This window comes from Oncorhynchus nerka, linkage group LG18 (assembly GCF_034236695.1).
Source record: "Oncorhynchus nerka isolate Pitt River linkage group LG18, Oner_Uvic_2.0, whole genome shotgun sequence".
Lineage (NCBI taxonomy): Eukaryota > Metazoa > Chordata > Actinopteri > Salmoniformes > Salmonidae > Oncorhynchus > Oncorhynchus nerka.
This window is the reverse complement of record NC_088413.1, coordinates 83532446-83556898: the sequence shown is the minus strand read 5'-3', so window position 1 is coordinate 83556898 and position 24453 is coordinate 83532446. Positions and strand designations below refer to the sequence as shown.

The window sequence follows — 24453 nt, the reverse complement described above, 5'->3', positions numbered from 1 at the left end:
ATTTTGCAAAGATCACATCCAAGTATAATCTTAGCGACTCTTCAAGCAAGAATCAAAACATCATTGTAAGCGTATGAGAACCCAAAAATGATTTTGTTTAGAAGTAATAACGTAAATCTAATGTACATCTTGAATGGGCACAGATGGCGATGGCTTTCTTACTGCAGCCAAGAGTCGTGGACATCTGTGACTGACGTCATTGTGTAGTGGAAAAGGGTCTATTCACACTCACAGACCTGCTAGGAGGGGGAGTACTGGAGGACAGGGTTCAATAACAGCTAGGAGGGAGAGTACTGGAGGACAGGGTTCAATAACAGCTAGGAGGGGGAGTACTGGAGGACAGGGTTCAATAACAGCTAGGAGGGAGAGTACTGGAGGACAGGGTTCAATAAAGCTAGGAGGGAGAGTACTGGAGGACAGGGTTCAATAACAGCTAGGAGGGGGAATACTGGAGGAGACAGGGTTCAATAACAGCTAGGAGGGAGAGTACTGGAGGACAGGGTTCAATAACAGCTAGGAGGGGGAGTACTGAAGGAGACAGGGTTCAATAACAGCTAGGAGGGGGAGGACAGGAGGAGAGGGTTCAATAACAGCTAGGATGGAGAGTACTGGAGGACAGGGTTCAATAACAGTTAGGAGGGAGAGTACTGGAGGACAGGGTTCAATAACAGCTAGGAGGGAGAGTACTGGAGGAGACAGGGTTCAATAACAGCTAGGAGGGAGAGTACTGAAGGAGAGGGTTCAATAACAGCTAGGGGGGAGAGTACTGGAGGACAGGGTTCAATAACAGTTAGGAGGGAGAGTACTGGAGGACAGGGTTCAATAACAGCTAGGAGGGAGAGTACTGGAGGACAGGGTTCAATAACAGCTAGGAGGGAGAGTACTGGAGGAGACAGGGTTCAATAACAGCTAGGAGGGAGAGTACTGGAGGACAGGGTTCAATAACAGCTAGGAGGGAGAGTACTGGAGGACAGGGTTCAATAACAGCTAGGAGGGAGAGTACTGGAGGACAGGGTTCAATAACAGCTAGGAGGGGGAGGACAGGGTTCAATAACAGCTAGGAGGGAGAGTACTGGAGGACAGGTTCCAATAACAGCTAGGAGGGAGAGTACTGGAGGACAGGGTTCAATAACAGCTAGGAGGGGGAGTACTGGAGGACAGGGTTCAATAACAGCTAGGATGGGGAGTACTGGAGGACAGGGTTCAATAACAGCTAGGAGGGAGAGTACTGGAGGACAGGGTTCAATAACAGCTAGGAGGGAGAGTACTGGAGGACAGGGTTCAATAACAGCTAGGAGGGGGAGTACTGGAGGACAGGGTTCAATAACAGCTAGGAGGGAGAGTACTGGAGGACAGAGTTCAATAACAGCTAGGAGGGAGAGTACTGGAGGACAGGGTTCAATAACAGCTAGGAGGGAGAGGACAGGGTTCAATAACAGCTTGGAGGGAGAGTACTGGAGGACAGGGTTCAATAACAGCTAGGAGGGAGAGTACTGGAGGACAGGGTTCAATAACAGCTAGGAAGGGGAGTACTGGAGGACAGTGTTCAATAACAACTAGGAGGGAGAGTACTGGAGGACAGGGTTCAATAACAGCTAGGAGGGAGAGTACTGGAGGACAGGGTTCAATAACAGCTAGGAGGGAGAGTACTGGAGGACAGGGTTCAATAACAGCTAGGAGGGGGAGGACAGGGTTCAATAACAGCTAGGAGGGAGAGTACTGGAGGAGAGGGTTCAATAACAGCTAGGAGGGAGAGTACTGGAGGACAGGGTTCAATAACAGCTAGGAGGGAGAGTACTGGAGGACAGGGTTCAATAACAGCTAGGAGGGAGAGTACTGGAGGACAGGGTTCAATAACAGCTAGGAGGGGGAGGACAGGGTTCAATAACAGCTAGGAGGGAGAGTACTGGAGGACAGGTTCCAATAACAGCTAGGAGGGAGAGTACTGGAGGACAGGGTTCAATAACAGCTAGGAGGGGGAGTACTGGAGGACAGGGTTCAATAACAGCTAGGAGGGGGAGTACTGGAGGACAGAGTTCAATAACAGCTAGGAGGGAGAGTACTGGAGGACAGGGTTCAATAACAGCTAGGAGGGGGAGGACAGGGTTCAATAACAGCTTGGAGGGAGAGTACTGGAGGACAGGGTTCAATAACAGCTAAGAGGGAGAGTACTGGAGGACAGGGTTCAATAACAGCTAGGAGGGGGAGTACTGCTGGACAGTGTTCAATAACAGCTAGGAGGGAGAGTACTGGAGGACAGGGTTCAATAACAGCTAGGAGGGAGAGTACTGGAGGACAGGGTTCAATAACAGCTAGGAGGGAGAGTACTGGAGGACAGGGTTCAATAACAGCTAGGAGGGGGAGGACAGGGTTCAATAACAGCTAGGATGGGGAGTACTGGAGGACAGGGTTCAATAACAGCTAGGAGGGAGAGTACTGGAGGACAGGGTTCAATAACAGCTAGGAGGGAGAGTACTGGAGGACAGGGTTCAATAACAGCTAGGAGGGAGAGTACTGGAGGACAGGGTTCAATAACAGCTAGGAGGGAGAGTACTGGAGGACAGAGTTCAATAACAGCTAGGAGGGAGAGTATTGGAGGACAGGGTTCAATAACAGCTAGGAGGGGGAGGACAGGGTTCAATAACAGCTTGGAGGGAGAGTACTGGAGGACAGGGTTCAATAACAGCTAAGAGGGAGAGTACTGGAGGACAGGGTTCAATAACAGCTAGGAGGGGGAGTACTGGAGGACAGTGTTCAATAACAGCTAGGAGGGAGAGTACTGGAGGACAGGGTTCAATAACAGCTAGGAGGGAGAGTACTGGAGGACAGGGTTCAATAACAGCTAGGAGGGAGAGTACTGGAGGACAGGGTTCAATAACAGCTAGGAGGGGGAGGACAGGGTTCAATAACAGCTAGGAGGAGAGTACTGGAGGAGAGGGTTCAATAACAGCTAGGAGGAGAGTACTGGAGGACAGGGTTCAATAACAGCTAGGAGGGAGAGTACTGGAGGACAGGGTTCAATAACAGCTAGGAGGGGGAGGACAGGGTTCAATAACAGCTAGGAGGGAGAGTACTGGAGGACAGGTTCCAATAACAGCTAGGAGGGAGAGTACTGGAGGACAGGGTTCAATAACAGCTAGGAGGGGGAGTACTGGAGGACAGGGTTCAATAACAGCTAGGAGGGGGAGTACTGGAGGACAGAGTTCAATAACAGCTAGGAGGGAGAGTACTGGAGGACAGGGTTCAATAACAGCTAGGAGGGGGAGGACAGGGTTCAATAACAGCTTGGAGGGAGAGTACTGGAGGACAGGGTTCAATAACAGCTAGGAGGGGGAGTACTGGAGGACAGGGTTCAATAACAGCTAGGAGGGAGAGTACTGAAGGAGAGGGTTCAATAACAGCTAGGAGGGAGAGTACTGGAGGACAGGGTTCAATAACAGCTAGGAGGGAGAGTACTGGAGGACAGGGTTCAATAACAGCTAGGAGGGGGAGGACAGGGTTCAATAACAGCTAGGAGGGAGAGTACTGGAGGAGAGGGTTCAATAACAGCTAGGAGGGAGAGTACTGGAGGACAGGGTTCAATAACAGCTAGGAGGGAGAGTACTGGAGGACAGGGTTCAATAACAGCTAGGAGGGGGAGTACTGGAGGACAGTGTTCAATAACAGCTAGGAGGGAGAGTACTGGAGGACAGGGTTCAATAACAGCTAGGAGGGAGAGTACTGGAGGACAGGGTTCAATAACAGCTAGGAGGGAGAGTACTGGAGGACAGGGTTCAATAACAGCTAGGAGGGGGAGGACAGGGTTCAATAACAGCTAGGAGGGAGAGTACTGGAGGAGAGGGTTCAATAACAGCTTTCTCTGTGAAACTATCTTCAGTATGTCGTCTCAAAATGGACAGGTTCAAGTCTGGAGACTGAAAGATGGACTTTTATTTTTGTGCCCTTTTCTATCAGTGACGCGTCTTACTGTATGTCCCTTTACAGTCCTCACCCAGTGAAGCCCCTGACCCCAGAGGAGAAGAGGCGAGCGGAACTTTCTGAGGGGCGTTCGGTGCTGGACAAACTCAAGTCCTCTATCCACCCGGGGAGGAGCAGCCAGCCCACCGAGCAGCAGCCTGAGAAGAAAAAGGTACAGCAGTGACTAGCTGGCACACACCACACAGAACTACCACACAGAACTACCACACAGAACTACCACACAGAACCACCACACAGAACTACCACACAGAACTACCACACAGAACTACCACACAGAACTACCACACAGAACTACCACACAGAACTACCACACAGAACTACCACACAGAACTACCACACAGAACTACCACACAGAACTACCACACAGAACCACCACACAGAACTACCACACAGAACTACCAGAACTACAGAACTACCACACAGAACTACCACACAGAACTACCACACAGAACTACCACACAGAACTACCACACAGAACCACCACACAGAACTACCACACAGAACTACCACACAGAACTACCACACAGAACTACCACACAGAACTACCACACAGAACTACCACACAGAACTACCACACAGAACCACCACACAGAACTACCACACAGAACTACCACACAGAACTACCACACAGAACTACCACACAGAACTACCACACAGAACTACCACACAGAACTACCACACAGAACTACACAGAACTACCACACAGAACTACCACACAGAACTACCACACAGAACTACCACACAGAACTACCACACAGAACTACCACACAGAACCACCACACAGAACTACCACACAGAACTACCACACAGAACTACCACACAGAACTACCACACAGAACTACCACACAGAACTACCACACAGAACTACCACACAGAACCACCACACAGAACTACCACACAGAACTACCACACAGAACTACCACACAGAACCACCACACAGAACTACCACACAGAACTACCACACAGAAAGCACAAACTGAAGCAATTGGCAGTTTCTCTGTTTAACTTAATCCCCCTCTCTCGTTGTCTTTACCTCGCCTTTCTCCCCCTCTCTCTCTCGTTGTCTTTACCTCGCCTTTCTCCCCCTCTCTCTCTCGTTGTCTTTACCTCGCCTTTCTCCCTCTCTCTCGTTGTCTTTACCTTGCCTTTCTCCCCCTCTCTCTCTTGTTGTCTTTACCTTGCCTTTCTCCCCCTCTCTCGTTGTCTTTACCTCTCCTTTCTCCCCCTCTCTCGTTGTCTTTACCTCGCCTTTCTCCCCCTCTCTCTCTCGTTGTCTTTACCTCACCTTTCTCCCCCTCTCTCTCTCGTTGTCTTTACCTCTTCTTTCTCCCCCTCTCTCGTTGTCTTTACCTCTCCTTTCTCCCCCTCTCTCGTTGTCTTTACCTCTCCTTTCTCCCCCTCTCTCGTTGTCTTTACCTCTCCTTTCTCCCCCCTCTCTCTCTCGTTGTCTTTACCTCTCCTTTCTCCCCCTCTCTCGTTGTCTTTACCTCGCCTTTCTCCCCCTCTCTCTCTCGTTGTCTTTACCTTGCCTTTCTCCCCCTCTCTCTCTCGTTGTCTTTACCTCGCCTTTCTCCCCCTCTCTCTCTCGTTGTCTTTACCTTGCCTTTCTCCCCTCTCTCTCTCGTTGTCTTTACCTCACCTTTCTCCCCCTCTCTCTCTCGTTGTCTTTACCTCTTCTTTCTCCCCCTCTCTCTCTCGTTGTCTTTACCTCTCCTTTCTCCCCCTCTCTCGTTGTCTTTACCTCTCCTTTCTCCCCCTCTCTCTCTCATTGTCTTTACCTTGCCTTTCTCCCCCTCTCTCTCTCGTTGTCTTTACCTCGCCTTTCTCCCCCTCTCTCTCTCTCGTTGTCTTTACCTTGCCTTTCTCCCCTCTCTCTCTCTCTCGTTGTCTTTACCTCGCCTTTCTCCCCCTCTCTCTCTCGTTGTCTTTACCTCACCTTTCTCCCCTCTCTCTCTCGTTGTCTTTACTTTGCCTTTCTCCCCCTCTCTCTCTCGTTGTCTTTACCTCGCCTTTCTCCCCTCTCTCTCTCGTTGTCTTTACCTCGCCTTTCTCCCCCTCTCTCTCTCTCATTGTCTTTACCTCTCCTTTCTCCCCCTCTCTCGTTGTCTTTACCTCTCCTTTCTCCCCCTCTCTCTCTCATTGTCTTTACCTCTCCTTTCTCCCCCTCTCTCGTTGTCTTTACCTCTCCTTTCTCCCCCTCTCTCTCTCGTTGTCTTTACCTCTTCTTTCTCCCCCTCTCTCTCTCGTTGTCTTTACCTCTCCTTTCTCCCCTCTCTCGTTGTCTTTACCTCGCCTTTCTCCCCTCTCTCTCTCTCTCATTGTCTTTACCTCTCCTTTCTCCCCCTCTCTCGTTGTATTACCTTGCCTTTCTCCCCCTCTCTCTCTCGTTGTCTTTACCTCGCCTTTCTCCCCCTCTCTCGTTGTCTTTACCTCGCCTTTCTCCCCCTCTCTCGTTGTCTTTACCTCGCCTTTCTCCCCCTCTCTCGTTGTCTTTACCTCTCCTTTCTTCCCCTCTCTCGTTGTCTTTACCTCTCCTTTCTCTCCCCCTCTCGTTGTCTTTACCTCACCTTTCTCCCCCTCATTCTTTCTCTCCAAGTCTCTGACGGAGGGAGCTGGGCCTTACTACCACCTGACCCACAGTGAGCTGGTCGCCCTCCTCCTCCAACGGGAGGCAGACCTACACCGGCAGAGGGTGGAGTTTGACCACCAGAGGGCGTTGCTAGCGAAGCGGGAGGCGGAGTTGAAGAAGATGAAGCCTCAGGTTAGGGATCTAGAGGACTACATAGACACGCTGCTGGTTCGCATTATGGAGCAGACTCCCACCATCCTGCAGGTCGGCACCAAGCTCAAGTGACCGAGAGAGGGACTGATGGAATGTGGGTAACTAGCACCTAGGGTTGTGACATTCCCAGGTTTTGTAGAAATCCTGGTTGGAAGATTCCCGGAATCCGGAGGGAATAAGCAGGGGATCCAGGAATACTCTAACTGGGATTTCTGGGAAAACCTGAGAATTTTGTTTGCCGCAATTTTGCAACCCTGCTTGCACCTCGTTACTCTGACCCCCCCCCCCATAACAACCTCTACTCTGACCCCCCCATAACAACCTCTACTCTGACCGCCCCCATAACAACACAACAACAATAGCTGTCTTCTTTATTAGTCTGTTCACTGCTGTGCTTCTGACATAATACTGTAGCTAGAAAACACAGCACTGACAAAGTGGATGGTTTGGAATTGACTTCACTTGTATTGGAAGGTGCCCTACCTGGTTTTGAAGGGGTTTGGGTTGCGGTGGTGGGTTGTGGTTCGTAAGGTTATGGTTTGGTAGAGGTCGTGGGGTTAAACAAGAGGGTCCTCAGGTTGTTTCAGGTATACCCAGTTGGTATTGAGCTAAGAGATCAAACCCAGATCACTCCGATACTGAATGACTTCCTCTTCATCACCTAGGCTACATCCAAAATGGCACCCTAGATTCTGTGTAGTGCACTACTTTTGATCAGGGCCCAAAGGGAAACCCATATAGGGCTCTGGTCAATAGTAGTGCACTATATAGGGAATAGGGTGCCATTTGGAATGCAGACCCAGTCACTTCACAACCTAGACATTTTGCCCTGCAGACAAGTGCACCTACCACAGTTGTCAAGCTACAAACCAAATGAGAGATAGGAACTATCACTCATGTGTTATGGGCTGTGTCCCTAAAGTAGTGCACTATGTAGGGAATAGGCTGCCATTTAGGATGTAAAAATGATGTGCAAATGAATGGAATGGGAAGTGGTTTTAGGTTCAAAAGTGTTCTTACAAAAACAAACAGAATAAGTTTAAATAGTTTGATCTTTGATGCGAAGTTCAGCTTGATTAGCTTTTTCTTTCATTTCTTACAATATGCTGCTTTTAACGTGGTGTATTGCAGGCAGGCAGGCAGACAGACAGACAGACAGGCAGGCAGGCAGACAGACAGACAGGCAGGCAGGCAGGCAGGCAGGCAGGCAGGCAGGCAGGCAGGCAGGCAGGCAGGCAGGCAGACAGACAGACAGACAGACAGACAGACAGACAGACAGACAGACAGACACAGACAGACAGACAGACAGACAGACAGACAGACAGACAGACAGACAGACACACACACACACACACACACACACACACACACCATTAAGATAAGTACTGTAGGTCTCAATGTTAGGCCTATTACCCAGCTAGATAATGTACTGTTTCAGATGATACTACCAGGCTAAGAAATTGAGTGTTGTGTAGTGCAGTGCAGATAGACGTGCACAGAATGTATTGATACGATCAGGTTAAGTATTGTACCTTTTCAGATGTTCTGATCGGGTTTTCCAGAAATACAGGTTGGATAATTCCGGGATTCGGAATAAGTCGGAAATCCAGAATCCTCCAACAAGGACTTCTGGAAAATAAAAAACATGTCGGGAAACCCTTCAGATGTATTGTTAATACCAGGCTAAGAACTGTCTGGGTGACACTGCTTCTCCAACACGCTTCTCCTTCCTTCCACTGTGCATTATTAAATCAACACAATTTATTATAGAGACAAAATAATGCTTAGAAACATGATTTCTTATAGCAACAAAACAATGCTTAGAAACATACTGGTACTTGACTCCCCTCTGCCTGTCTCTCTGCCCCTGTATGTACCCCCCCATTCCCTGTGCTTGAGCTAAAGCATGCGTACTACTACTAATAACGCTGTCAGGTGTGTTACTAAAGGGATATATAACGTATCTACAGCTGTATATGCCATATTGAAATGCCAAATGCTGCCTTATTGTTTTTCCTTAATGCTCCAGTTCACAGTTTGGTTCCAGAAGAGCACTTCATTTCACCTAAAGGAGATTGGGACACATGAAGAAAAAGACAAGCCATTGTCCCGTTATTCTGTCACAGGACACAACGCTTTGCTTTGTTGCAGTGTTATTTAACAGGTTATGAGCAGAAACCCCATTGTGTTCATACTAACAGGTTATGAGCAGAACCCCCATTGTGTGCATACTAACAGGTTATGAGCAGAAACCCCATTGTGTGCATACCAACAGGTTATGAGCAGAACCCCCATTGTGTGCATACTAACAGGTTATGAGCAGAACCCCCATTGTGTGCATACTAACAGGTTATGAGCAGAACCCCCATTGTGTGCATACCAACAGGTTATGAGCAGAAACCCCATTGTGTGCATACTAACAGGTTATGAGCAGAAACGCCATTGTGTGCATACTAACAGGTTATGAGCAGAACCCCCATTGTGTGCATACTAACAAGTTATGAGCAGAAACCCCATTGTGTGCATACTAACAGGTTATGAGAAGAAACCCCATTGTGTGCATACCAACAGGTTATGAGCAGAAACCCCATTGTGTGCATACTAACAGGTTACGCGCAGAAACCCCATTGTGTGCATACTAACAGGTTATGAGAAGAAACCCCATTGTGTGCATACCAACAGGTTATGAGCAGAAACCCCATTGTGTGCATACTAACAGGTTATGAGCAGAAACCTCATTGTGTGCATACTAACAGGTTATGAGCAGAACCCCCATTGTGTGCATACTAACAGGTTATGAGCAGAAACCCCATTGTGTGCATACCAACAGGTTATGAGCAGAACCCCCATTGTGTGCATACTAACAGGTTATGAGCAGAACCCCCATTGTGTGCATACTAACAGGTTATGAGCAGAACCCCCATTGTGTGCATACTAACAGGTTATGAGCAGAACCCCCATTGTGTGCATACTAACAGGTTATGAGCAGAAACCCCATTGTGTGCATACGAACAGGTTATGAGCAGAAACCCCATTGTGTTCATACTAACAGGTTATGGGCAAAAACGCCATTGTGTGCATACCAACAGGTTATGAGCAGAAACCCCATTGTGTGCATACTAACAGGTTATGAGCAGAAACCCCATTGTGTGCATACTAACAGGTTATGAGCAGAAACCCCATTGTGTGCATACCAACAGGTTATGAGCAGAAACCCCATTGTGTGCATACCAACAGGTTATGAGCAGAAACCCCATTGTGTGCATACTAACAGGTTACGCGCAGAAACCCCATTGTGTGCATACTAACAGGTTACGCGCAGAAACCCCATTGTGTGCATACCAACAGGTTATGAGCAGAAACCCCATTGTGTGCATACCAACAGGTTATGAGCAGAAACCCCATTGTGTGCATACTAACAGGTTATGAGCAGAAACCCCATTGTGTGCATACTAACAGGTTACGCGCAGAAACCCCATTGTGTGCATACTAACAGGTTACGCGCAGAAACCCCATTGTGTGCATACTAACAGGTTATGAGAAGAAACCCCATTGTGTGCATACTAACAGGTTACGCGCAGAAACCCCATTGTGTGCATACTAACAGGTTATGGGCAGAAACCCCATTGTGTGCATACTAACAGGTTATGAGCAGAAACCCCATTGTGTGCATACTAACAGGTTATGAGCAGAAACCCCATTGTGTGCATACTAAGAGGTTATGAGCAGAAACCCCATTGTGTGCATACTAACAGGTTATGAGCAGAAACCCCATTGTGTGCATACTAACAGGTTATGAGCAGAAACCCCATTGTGTGCATACTAAGAGGTTATGAGCAGAAACCCCATTGTGTTCATACTAACAGGTTATGAGCAGAAACCCCATTGTGTGCATACTAACAGGTTATGAGCAGAAACCCCATTGTGTGCATACTAACAGGTTACGAGCAGAAACCCCATTGTGTGCATACTAAGAGGTTATGAGCAGATGATGATTACCTGTGGAATGCCAAAAAGCCAAACCTTGAACCCTAATGAACATATGGAGGTTTGATTCACTGTAGTTATTGAATTATGAAGCCACTGTTGCTACATGGGTTCCAGTCTGTTGAGCTGTCATTCCCTTTCCTTGTCATAGTGGAATGTCAGCACAAACGGACTGGATTTCTCCAGGCTAAACTGTTACAGCATTTCTAGATGTTTTTGCACTACCCTCCTCTTCAGAAGCGTAGAAATAGAATGGTCAGAACATACAGAGCCTTAAGAACGTATTCAACCTTCGATCTTGATTTGGTAAGTGTTGAACCCCCCGAGTCAATACATGTTAGAATCACCTTTGGCATTACAGCTGGGAGTCTTTGAGTCTCTAAAAGCTTTTCACACCTGGATTGCCATAGATTTCCAAGCTGATTTAAGTAAAAGGTTTAACTAGGCCACTCAGGAACCTTCAGTGTCGTCTTGGTAAGCAACTCTTGTAGATTTGGCCTTGTGTTTTAGGTTATTGTCCTGCTGAAAGGTGAATTAATCCCCCAGTGTCTGTTGGAAAGCAGACTGAACCAGGTTTTCCTCTAAGATTTTGCCTGTTTTAGCTCTATTCTGTACATTTTTATCATGAAAAACTCCCCAGTCCTTATCGATGACAAGCATACCCATAACATGATGCGGACACCACCATGCTTGAAAATATAAAGAGTGGTACTCAGTGATGTGTGGGATTTGCCCCAAACACTTTATATTCAGAACAAAATGTTTGTTTCTTTACCAATTTGTTTGCAGTATTACTTTAGTGCCTCATTGCAAACAGGATGCATGTTTTGAAATATGTTCTATTCTCTACACGCTTCCTATTATTCACTCTGTCAGTTAGGTATTGTGGAGTAACCACACTTGTTGATCCATCCTCAGTTTTCTCCTATCACAATCATTAAACTCTTTTAAAATCACATTGGCCACATGGTGAAATCACTGAGCGGTTTCCTGAATAGGAAAACCTCCCTGGTCTTTGTGGTTGGAAAACCTCCCTGGTCTTTGTGGTTGTATCTGTGTTTGAAATTCACTTCATTTAACTTTATTTAACTAGGCAAGTCAGTTAATTAAGAACAGATTCTTATTTACAATGACGGCCTAGGAACAGTGGGTTAACTGCCTTGTTCAAGGGCAGAATAACAGATTTTTACCTTGTCAGCTCGGGGATTTGATCTTGCAACCTTTCGGTTACCAGTCCAACGCTCTAACCACGAGGCCTCCTGCCGCCCCTACCTTACAGGTAATTGTATGTGTGGAGTACAGAGATGAGGTAGTCATTCAACCATCATGTTAAAAACATACTGCACACGGAGTCCATGCAACTTATAATGTGACTTGTTAAAAGCACATTTTTACTTCTGAGCTTATTTAGGCTTGCCTTAACAAAGGGGTTGAATACTTATTGACTCAAGACATTTCAGCTTTAAATGTGATGTTAAATTGTTTAACAAAAATCTACAAACAGAATTCCACTTGGACTTAACGGGGTATTGTGTGTGTAGATCAGTGACACAAACATCTCAATTCATCCATTTTAAATTCAGACTGTAACAACGAAATTTGAAAAATGTCAAGGGGGTTGAATACTTTCTGAAGGCCCTGTATTAATGGGTCGTCTTCCTTCCCTCTGCCTCACTGGGCTTCTTCTTCTTGACACCTCAAGAAGTTGTTTAGCCAAAAAAAAAGGTTTTATCCGGTTTAAAGCACATTGATTCTGAAATAGTATAATAATGCCTCATCTCAAGTTCTGCTTTATGAATGCAGGGTCTACACTATTCCCTAGTGCACTACTTTTGGCCTGAGCCCTGTAGGCCCTGGCCAAAAGTAGTGCACTATATTTTAGGGTGCCATTTTAGCTGCAGACATCTAAACTGCTAATGTTTCGTCTTCCTCCTTGTCTTCCGTTTTAAAGTCAATTTCAGTTCAACTGATTGTGTCTGTTTTAGCTGGTGGAATGTGCATAAGTTAGTCAAAGATTGGAAAAGTTTACAATTCGTGGTACAATTGTTTCACAAATTTTATATATTTAATAAAATGATTTTGTGTTTCTTGCTCACTATATGTTTGGCTGTTCAACTTTATTTTAACACACACACACACAGACAGAAAAATATGGATAGTGGAAAATTTAAGAGCTGGTTTTGCTCTGTAGTAACCACTACAGTGTCAGGTTAGACTGGTAGTAACCACTACAGTGTCAGGTTAGGAGGTTTAGACTGGTAGTAACCACTACAGTGTCAGGTTAGACTGGTAGTAACCACTACAGGGTCAGGTTAGGAGGTTTAGACTGGTAGTAACCACTACAGGGTCAGGTTAGGAGGTTTAGACTGGTAGTAACCACTACAGTGTCAGGTTAGACTGGTAGTGACCACTACAGTGTCAGGTTAGGAGGTTTAGACTGGTAGTAACCACTACAGGGTCAGGTTAGGAGGTTTAGACTGGTAGTAACCACTACAGTGTCAGGTTAGACTGGTAGTAACCACTACAGTGTCAGGTTAGGAGGTTTAGACTGGTAGTAACCACTACAGTGTCAGGTTAGACTGGTAGTAACCACTACAGGGTCAGGTTAGACTGGTAGTAACCACTACAGTGTCAGGTTAGACTGGTAGTAACCACTACAGTGTCAGGTTAGACTGGTAGTGACCACTACAGTGTCAGGTTAGGAGGTTTAGACTGGTAGTAACCACTACAGTGTCAGGTTAGACTGGTAGTAACCACTACAGTGTCAGGTTAGGAGGTTTAGACTGGTAGTGACCACTACAGTGTCAGGTTAGGAGGTTTAGACTGGTAGTGACCACTACAGTGTCAGGTTAGACTGGTAGTAACCACTACAGGGTCAGGTTAGACTGGTAGTAACCACTACAGTGTCAGGTTAGGAGGTTTCGACTGGTAGTAACCACTACAGTGTCAGGTTAGGAGGTTTAGACTGGTAGTGACCACTACAGTGTCAGGTTAGGAGGTTTAGACTGGTAGTGACCACTACAGTGTCAGGTTAGACTGGTAGTAACCACTACAGGGTCAGGTTAGACTGGTAGTAACCACTACAGTGTCAGGTTAGGAGGTTTCGACTGGTAGTGACCACTACAGTGTCAGGTTAGACTGGTAGTAACCACTACAGGGTCAGGTTAGACTGGTAGTAACCACTACAGTGTCAGGTTAGGAGGTTTCGACTGGTAGTAACCACTACAGTGTCAGGTTAGACTGGTAGTGACCACTACAGTGTCAGGTTAGGAGGTTTAGACTGGTAGTGACCACTACAGTGTCAGGTTAGACTGGTAGTAACCACTACAGTGTCAGGTTAGGAGGTTTAGACTGGTAGTGACCACTACAGTGTCAGGTTAGGAGGTAACCACTACAGTGACTGGTAGTGACCACTACAGTGTCAGGTTAGGACTGTTAGACTGGTAGTAACCACTACAGTGTCAGGTTAGACTGGTAGTAACCACTACAGTGTCAGGTTAGGAGGTTTTGACTGGTTTAGAGTAACCACTACAGTGTCAGGTTTAGACTGGTAGTAACCACTACAGTGTCAGGTTTGACTGGTAGTAACCACTACAGGGTCAGGTTAGGAGGTTTAGACTGGTAGTAACCACTACAGTGTCAGGTTAGACTGGTAGTAACCACTACAGTGTCAGGTTAGACTGGTAGTAACCACTACCGTGTCAGGTTAGACTGGTAGTAACCACTAGGACAGTGGTCAGTTGTCAGGTTAGACTGGTAGTAACCACTACAGGGTCAGGTTAGACTGGTAGTAACCACTACAGTGTCAGGTTAGGAGGTTTAGACTGGTAGTAACCACTACAGTGTCAGGTTAGACTGGTAGTAACCACTACAGTGTCCGGTTAGACTGGTAGTAACCACTACAGTGTCAGGTTAGACTGGTAGTAACCACTACAGTGTCAGGTTAGACTGGTAGTAACCACTACAGTGTCAGGTTAGACTGGTAGTAACCACTACAGTGTCAGGTTAGACTGGTAGACTGGTAGTAACCACTACAGTGTCAGGTTAGACTGGTAGTAACCACTACAGTGTCAGGTTAGACTGGTAGTAACCACTACAGTGTCAGGTTAGGAGGTTTCGACTGGTAGTAACCACTACAGTGTCAGGTTAGACTGGTAGTAACCACTACAGTGTCAGGTTAGGAGGTTTAGACTGGTAGTAACCACTACAGTGTCAGGTTAGACTGGTAGTAACCACTACAGTGTCAGGTTAGACTGGTAGTAACCACTACAGGGTCAGGTTAGACTGGTAGTAACCACTACAGTGTCAGGTTAGACTGGTAGTAACCACTACAGTGTCAGGTTTGGTAGAGGTTTAGACTGGTAGTAACCACTACAGTGTCAGGTTAGACTGGTAGTAACCACTACAGTGTCAGGTTAGGAGGTTTAGACTGGTAGTAACCACTACAGTGTCAGGTTAGACTGGTAGTAACCACTACAGTGTCAGGTTAGACTGGTAGTAACCACTACAGTAACCACTACAGTGTCAGGTTAGACTGGTAGTAACCACTACAGTGTCAGGTTTAGACTGGTAGTAACAGTGTCAGGTTAGACTGGTCAGTAACCACTACAGTGAGGGTTAGACTGGTAGTAACCACTACAGTGTCAGGTTTAGACTGGTAGTAGTAACCACTACAGTGTCAGGTTAGACTGGTAGTAACCACTACAGTGTCAGGTTAGACTGGTAGTAACCACTACAGTGTCAGGTTAGACTGGTAGTAACCACTACAGTGTCAGGTTAGACTGGTAGTAACCACTACAGTGTCAGGTTAGACTGGTAGTAACCACTACAGGGTCAGGTTAGACTGGTAGTAACCACTACAGTGTCAGGTTAGACTGGTAGTAACCACTACAGGGTCAGGTTAGACTGGTAGTAACCACTACAGTGTCAGGTTAGACTGGTAGTAACCACTACAGTGTCAGGTTAGACTGGTAGTGACCACTACAGTGTCAGGTTAGGAGGTTTAGACTGGTAGTAACCACTACAGTGTCAGGTTACTGGGAGGTTTAGACTGGTAGTAACCACTACAGTGTCAGGTTAGACTGGTAGTAACCACTACAGTGTCAGGTTAGACTGGTAGTAACCACTACAGTGTCAGGTTTTAGTAACCACTACAGGTCAGGAGGTTTAGACTGGTAGTGACCACTACAGTGTCAGGTTAGACTGGTAGTGACCACTACAGTGTCAGGTTAGACTGGTAGTGACCACTACAGTGTCAGGTTAGACTGGTAGTAACCACTACAGTGTCAGGTTAGGAGGTTTAGACTGGTAGTAACCACTACAGTGTCAGGTTAGACTGGTAGTGTAACCACTACAGTGTCAGGTTAGACTGGTAGTAACCACTACATTGTCAGGTTAGACTGGTAGTAACCACTACAGTGTCAGGTTAGACTGGTTAACCACTACAGACAGGTTAGAGTGTAACCACTACAGTGTCAGGTTAGACTGGTAGTAACCACTACAGTGTCAGGTTAGGAGGTTTAGACTGGTAGTAACCACTACAGTGTCAGGTTAGACTGGTAGTAACCACTACAGTGTCAGGTTAGGAGGTTTAGACTGGTAGTGACCACTACAGTGTCAGGTTAGGAGGTTAAATAAAATGAATAAAATCACAGGGTTTGTGCAGGGTAGGCTGCTATCAGGGCAGTGGTGTAAGTACTGGTACTGGTTAACGACAGGTTAGGATTTTAAGCACAACAAATTTAACCACTAATTGTCATATCATAACACTAAATGGATGACTGGCAGTACTCAAGGTTTTGATGAGGTTAGTCAGGTTACACCAAAAATGTAGACCACTTTTGGCACAGGAGCACCACTTTTAAAACTACTGAATTATACAAATGTTTGAGAGTGCATCTTTACGTAAAATACTTTAAAGTCGTGTTGGGGGTTATCTGTACTTTACTACTTTTACACCACTACAGTTTTAAATACAATAACGTACTTTTTACTAAAGACATTTACCGTGACACCCAAAAGTTCTCATTACATTTTGAATGCGTAGCAAGACAAAACATTTGTCCAATTTACAAACTTGTCAAGAGAACATCCCTGGTCGTCTCTACTGCCTCTGATCTGGAGGACTCACTAAACAGAGAACATCCCTGGTCCTCCCTACTGTCTCTGATCTGGAGGACTCACTAAACAGAGAACATCCCTGGTCATCCCTACTGCCTCTGATCTGGAGGACTCACTAAACAGAGAACATCCCTGGTCATCCCTACTGTCTGATCTAGGACTCACTTAAACAGAGAACATCCCTGGTCATCCCTACTGCCTCTGATCTGGCAGACTCACTAAACAGAGAACATCCTCTGGTCATCCCTGGTCATCCCTACTGCCTCTGATCTGGAGGACTCACTAAACAGAGAACATCCCTGGTCATCCCCCTCTGATCTGGAGGACTCACTAAACAGAGAACATCCCTGGTCATCCCTACTGCCTCTGATCTGGAGGACTCACTAAACAGAGAACATCCCTGGTCATCTCTACTGCCTCTGATCTGGAGGACTCACTAAACAGAGAACATCCCTGGTCATTCCTACTGCCTCTGATCTGGTGGACTCACTAAACAGAGAACATCCCTGGTCATCCCTACTGCCTCTGATCTGGTGGACTCACTAAACAGAGAACATCCCTGGTCATCCCTACTGCCTCTGATCTGGTGGACTCACTAAACAGAGAACATCCCTGGTCATCTCTACTGCCTCTGATCTGAAGGACTCAAACACAAATGCTGTGTTACAAGTAGTAATTATTTATGAAGATATGTACTCTGTGATGGACTTTAAAAAAATATTTTTTCACCTTTATTTAACCAGGTAGGCTAGTTGAGAACAAGTTCTCATTTGCAACTGCGACCTGGCCAAGATAAAGCATAGCAGTGTGAACAGACAACACAGAGTTACACATGGAGTAAACAATTAACAAGTCAATAACACAGTAGAAAAAAAAGAGAGTCTATATACATTGTGTGCAAAAGGCATGAGGAGGTAGGCGAATAATTACAATTTTGCAGATTAACACTGGAGTGATAAATGATCAGATGGTCATGTACAGGTAGAGATATTGGTGTGCAAAAGAGCAGAAAAGTAAATAAATATAAACAGTATGGGGATGAGGTAGGTAAAATTGGGTGGGCTATTTACCGATAGACTATGTACAGCTGCAGCGATCGGTTAGCTGCTCAGATAGCTGATGTTTGAAGTTGGTGAGTGAGATAAAAGTCTCCAACTTCAGCGATTTTTGCAATTCGTTCCAGTCACAGGCAGCAGAGAACTGGAACGAAAGGCGGCCAAATGAGGTGTTGGCTTTAGGGATGATCAGTGAGATACACCTGCTGGAGCGCGTGCTACGGGTGGATGTTGCCATCATGACCAGTGAACTGAGATAAGGCGGAGCTTTACCTAGCATGGACTTGTAGATGACCTGGGGCCAGTGGGTCTGGCGACGAATATGTAGCGAGGGCCAGCCGACTAGAGCATACAGGTCGCAGTGGTGGGTGGTATAAGGTGCATTAGTAACAGTAACTGTGATAAACTGCATCCAGTTTGCTGAGTAGAGTGTTGGAAGCTATTTTGTAGATGACATCGCCGAAGTCGAGGATCGGTAGGATAGTCAGTTTTACCAGGGTAAGTTTGGCGGCGTGAGTGAAGGAGGCTTTGTTGCGGAATAGAAAGCCGACTCTAGATTTGATTTTAGATTGGAGATGTTTGATATGAGTCTGGAAGGACAGTTTACAGTCTAGCCAGACACATAGGTACTTATAGATGTCCACATATTCTAGGTCGGAACCATCCAGGGTGGTGATGCTAGTCGGGCGTGCGGGTGCTGGCAGCGAACGGTTGAAAAGCATGCATTTGGTTTTACTAGCGTTTAAGAGCAGTCGGAGGCCACGGAAGGAGTGTTGTATGGCATTGAAGCTCGTTTGGAGGTTAGATAGCACAGTGTCCAAGGACGGGACGGAAGTATACAGAATGGTGTCGTCTGCGTAGAGGTGGATCAGGGAATCGCCCGCAGCAAGAGCAACATCATTGATATATACAGAGAAAAGAGTCGGCCCGAGAATTGAACCCTGTGGCACCCCCATAGAGACTGAGGTGGATCAGGGAATCGACTTGTGTGTTTATTCTCCCACCTGTGCTTCCAGGTTGTCAAGATGGGTAATGTTGTGTATAAATATATTTTTGTATTTTTTATTGAAACTTTATTTAACTATGCAAGTCAGTTAATAACAAATTCTTATTTAACAATGACGGCCTACCAAAAGGCCAAAGGCCTCCTGTGGGGACGGGGGCTGGGTTTAAAAAATATATATAGGCCAAAACACACATCACAACAAGAGAGACACCACGACACTACATAAAGAGAGACCTAAGACAACAACACAACATGGTAGCACCACATAACACAGCATGGTAGCAACACAACATGACAACAACATGGTAGCAACACAACATGACAACAACATGGTAGCAACACAACATGACAACAACATGGTAGCAACACAACATGACAACAACATGGTAGCAACACAACATGACAACAACATGGTAGCAACACAACATGACAACAACATGGTAGCAACACAACATGACAACAACATGGTAGCAACACAACATGACAACAACATGGTAGCAACACAACATGACAACAACATGGTAGCAACACAACATTGCAGCAGCACAGAACATGGTATAAACATTGTTGGGCAACAACAGACAACAGCACAAAGGGCAAGAAGATATAGACAACAATACATCATGCAAAGCAGCCACAACTGTCAGTAAGAGTGTCCATGATTGAGTCTTTGAATGAAGAGATTGAAATAAAACTGTCCAGTTGAGTGTTTTGTTGTAGCTCGTTCCAGTCGTTAGCTGCAGCGAACTGAAAAGAGGAGCGACCCAGTCACATCCTGACCTTAATTCCTTTTTTATGTCTCTATTTTGGTTTGGTCAGGGCGTGAGTTGGGGTGGGCATTCTATGTTTTTCATTCTATGTTTTGTTCTGTGTGTTGTATTTCTATGTGTTTGGCCTGGTATGGTTCCCAATCAGAGGCAGCTGTCAATCGTTGTCTCTGATTGAGAACCATACTTAGGCAGCCTGTTCCCACCTGTGTTTGTGGGTAGTTGTTTTCTGTTTTGTGTGTCTTCACCTTACAGAACTGTTTCGTTTCGTTCACTCTCTCACTCTTAGTTGTTTTTTTTTTGCTTATTGCAGTTTTCAGTTTATTTATTAAAATGAACATGGACACTTCCCACGCTGCGTTTTGGTCTGATCCTTCCTATTCCTCATCAGATGAAGAGGAGATTCGTTAGAATAACTTACCCACCACCAAAGGACCAAGCAGCGTGGAAGAATGGACTCCTGGACATGGGAGGAAGTCGTGGATGGCAAGGGACCATGGGCCCAGCCGGGAGAGTATCGGCGTCCTAAAGAAGAGCTGGAGGCTCCAAAGCGGAGTGGCGACGCTACGATGAGAAACGAGAGGAAGCCCCAGAATTTTTGGAGGTGGGGAACATGGGGAGATTGGCGGAGCCAGGTAGGAGACCTGAGCCAACTCCCCGTGCTTACCGGGTGGAGCGTCCTACTAGTCAGGCACTGTGTTATGCAGTGCGTCCTGTGCCTGGGCTCCGCACGTGCAGGGCCAAAGTCACCATTACAACCAGGACGGGTTGTGCAGGCTCTTTGCTCGAGACCTCCAGTGCGCCTCCACGGCCCAGTGTATCCGGTGCCTCGGCCAAGGGCAAGGCCTCCTGCATGTCTCCCCAGCCTGGTGAGTCCTGTGCCTGCTCCCAGAACCGACCCGCCCTCCTGTCCGGAGCTGCCAGAGTCTCCCGCCAGTCCGGAGCTGCCGTCTACAGTATGATGTCTGAATCCTCCCTGTCTACAGTATGCTGTCTGATTCCTCCCTGTCTACAGTATGCTGTCTGAATCCTCCCTGTCTACAGTATGCTGTCTGATTCCTCCCTGTCTACAGTATGCTGTCTGAATCCTCCCTGTCTACAGTATGCTGTCTGAGTCCTCCCTGTCTACAGTATGCTGTCTGAATCCTCCCTGTCTACAGTATGCTGTCTGAATCCTCCCTGTCTACAGTATGCTGTCTGATTCCTCCCTGTCTACAGTATGCTGTCTGATTCCTCCCTGTCTACAGTATGCTGTCTGAATCCTCCCTGTCTACAGTATGCTGTGCTCTGTCTGAATCATCCCTGTCTACAGTATGCTGTCTGATTCCTCCCTGTCTACAGTATGCTGTCTGATTCCTACCTGTCTACAGTATGCTGTCTGATTCCTCCCTGTCTACAGTATGCTGTCTGAATCCTCCCTGTCTACAGTATGCTGTCTGATTCCTCCCTGTCTACAGTATGCTGTCTGAATCCTCCCTGTCTACAGTATGCTGTCTGAATCCTCCCTGTCTACAGTATGCTGTCTGAATCCTCCCTGTCTACAGTATGCTGTCTGAATCCTCCCTGTCTACAGTATGCTGTCTGAATCCTCCCTGTCTACAGTATGCTGTCTGAATCCTCCCTGTCTACAGTATGCTGTCTGATTCCTCCCTGTCTTCAGTATGCTGTCTGATTCCTCCCTGTCTACAGTATGCTGTCTGAATCCTCCCTGTCTTCAGTATGCTGTCTGATTCCTCCCTGTCTACAGTATGCTGTCTGAATCCTCCCTGTCTACAGTATGCTGTGCTCTGTCTGATTCCTCCCTGTCTACAATATGCTGTCTGAATCCTCCCTGTCTTCAGTATGCTGTCTGATTATTCCCTGTCTACAGTATGCTGTCTGATTCCTCCCTGTCTACAGTATGCTGTCTGATTCCTCCCTGTCTACAGTATGCTGTCTGATTCCTCCCTGTCTACAGTATGCTGTCTGATTCCTCCCTGTCTACAGTATGCTGTCTGAATCCTCCCTGTCTACAGTATGCTGTCTGATTCCTCCCTGTCTACAGTATGCTGTCTGATTCCTCCTGTCTACAGTATGCTGTCTGATTCCTCCCTGTCTACAGTATGCTGTCTGTCTGATTCCTCCTGTCTACAGTATGCTGTCTGATTCCTCCCTGTCTACAGTATGCTGTCTGAATCCTCCCTGTCTACAGTATGCTGTCTGAATCCTCCCTGTCTACAGTATGCTGTCTGAATCCTCCCTGTCTACAGTATGCTGTCTGAATCCTCCCTGTCTACAGTATGCTGTCTGATTCCTCCCTGTCTACAGTATGCTGTCTGAATCCTCCCTGTCTACAGTATGCTGTCTGATTCCTCCCTGTCTACAGTATGCTGTCTGATTCCTCCCTGTCTACAGTATGCTGTCTGAATCCTCCCTGTCTACAGTATGCTGTCTGAATCCTCCCTGTCTACAGTATGCTGTCTGATTCCTCCCTGTCTACAGTATGCTGTCTGAATCCTCCCTGTCTACAGTATGCTGTCTGAATCCTCCCTGTCTACAGTATGCTGTCTGATTCCTCCCTGTCTACAGTATGCTGTCTGATTCCTCCCTGTCTACAGTATGCTGTCTGAATCCTCCCTGTCTACAGTATGCTGTCTGAATCCTCCCTGTCTACAGTATGCTGTCTGATTCCTCCCTGTCTTCAGTATGCTGTCTGATTCCTCCCTGTCTACAGTATGCTGTCTGATTCCTCCCTGTCTTCAGTATGCTGTCTGATTCCTCCCTGTCTACAGTATGCTGTCTGAATCCTCCCTGTCTACAGTATGCTGTGCTCTGTCTGATTCCTCCCTGTCTACAATATGCTGTCTGAATCCTCCCTGTCTTCAGTATGCTGTCTGATTATTCCCTGTCTACAGTATGCTGTCTGATTCCTCCCTGTCTACAGTATGCTGTCTGATTCCTCCCTGTCTACAGTATGCTGTCTGATTCCTCCCTGTCTACAGTATGCTGTCTGAATCCTCCCTGTCTACAGTATGCTGTCTGATTCTTCCCTGTCTACAGTATGCTGTGCTCTGTCTGATTCCTCCCTGTCTACAATATGCTGTCTGAATCCTCCCTGTCTTCAGTATGCTGTCTGATTATTCCCTGTCTACAGTATGCTGTCTGATTCCTCCCTGTCTACAGTATGCTGTCTGATTCCTCCCTGTCTACAGTATGCTGTCTGATTCCTCCCTGTCTACAGTATGCTGTCTGAATCCTCCCTGTCTACAGTATGCTGTCTGATTCCTCCCTGTCTACAGTATGCTGTCTGAATCCTCCCTGTCTACAGTATGCTGTCTGAATCCTCCCTGTCTACAGTATGCTGTCTGATTCCTCCCTGTCTACAGTATGCTGTCTGAATCCTCCCTGTCTACAGTATGCTGTCTGATTCCTCCCTGTCTACAGTATGCTGTCTGAATCCTCCCTGTCTACAGTATGCTGTCTGATTATTCCCTGTCTACAGTATGCTGTCTGATTCCTCCCTGTCTACAGTATGCTGTGCTCTGTCTGATTCCTCCCTGTCTACAGTATGCTGTCTGATTCCTCCCTGTCTACAGTATGCTGTCTGATTATTCCCTGTCTACAGTATGCTGTCTGATTCCTCCCTGTCTACAGTATGCTGTCTGAATCCTCCCTGTCTACAGTATGCTGTCTGATTCCTCCCTGTCTACAGTATGCTGTCAATTAAAGCCTGTGAGACATAAGTCAGCAGTGTTGATGAGCTACCACATTACCCTGTACAGCTCCTCATTAGAAGAGGAGGGTATATCTGGGTTCCTTGCTGAGTGCGCTAGGAACATGGTATTAGAGTAGAGAGAGAGAGAGCTCTTACCAAAAGGGAGACTTGAACAACATTGCTGGAGCATATTTACCATCTCTCTCTCTCCATCCATCTATCTCCATCCATCTATCTCCATTCATTTCTCTTTTTCTCTTTCCTCTGCCAACTGTACATAGAGTCAACCAACACATGCTTTAAAAATGTTTACTATTTAATTACTTCTATAAACAGACAGCCATATGACTCAAACCTTCAGACACGTGCAGCAAAACGGTCTCCCTCCCTCCCTCCAGTGTATAGCTGGTACTGCTCTCTGGTTCCTTTTACACTTTCATAAGTACAGATAACAGACGCAGACCTCCCATAATGCAACATCTAGCCCTCCCTCTTCCTGCACACCCCACCTGCTCAACATCTGTCCCACTCTTTCACAGCTACCACGATGTCTAATTCAAATTCTCCTGTTTATCAGTTACAATATTAATCACTGGAGTTCACAATCAATTCTACAAACCTGTTTTAGCTTTGATTATGGGATATTGTGTGTAGATTGATGAGGAAAAAGAACAACATTTTAGAATAAGGCAGTAACGTAACAAAATGTGGAAAAAGTCATGGGGTCTGAATGGTTTCCCAAAGCACTGTACGGTCCTCCAGAGCTTGACATGGACTGAAATAGGTTCTGGGACTCATCATGTTGGGTGCCTTTACTGTTTATATTTAGGAACTGGAGCTCCACAATACATCTGATCTAATATTCTATAAGAAGAACAGGAGCTCCACAATACATTTGATCTAATATTCTATGACAGGAACAGGAGCTCCACAATACATCTGATCTAATATTCTATGACAGGAACAGGAGCTCCACAATACATCTAATATTCTACGACAGGAACAGGAGCTCCACAATACATCTGATCTAATATTCTATAAGAGGAACAGGAGCTCCACAATAC

The 24453-nt window shown here is 46.4% G+C and overlaps 1 protein-coding gene across 3 annotated transcripts in view; it reads left to right on the top strand.

The window, feature by feature from the left end:
- The window catches only part of rab11fip5a (RAB11 family interacting protein 5a (class I)), an 82386-nt gene extending 69541 nt beyond the window's left edge, over positions 1 to 12845 (top strand). For 2 of the 3 annotated variants that reach the window (XM_065004439.1, XM_065004437.1), the window contains 2 exons: positions 3985 to 4129; positions 6575 to 12845. In XM_065004439.1, coding sequence (XP_064860511.1) covers positions 3985 to 4129; positions 6575 to 6832 — 403 coding nt within the window. In that variant the 3' untranslated portion in view covers positions 6833 to 12845. The remainder of the gene's footprint in view (positions 1 to 3984; positions 4130 to 6574) is intronic. The other variant, XM_065004438.1, reaches the window with a different exon arrangement.
- The last annotated feature ends 11608 nt before the right edge of the window (positions 12846 to 24453 follow it).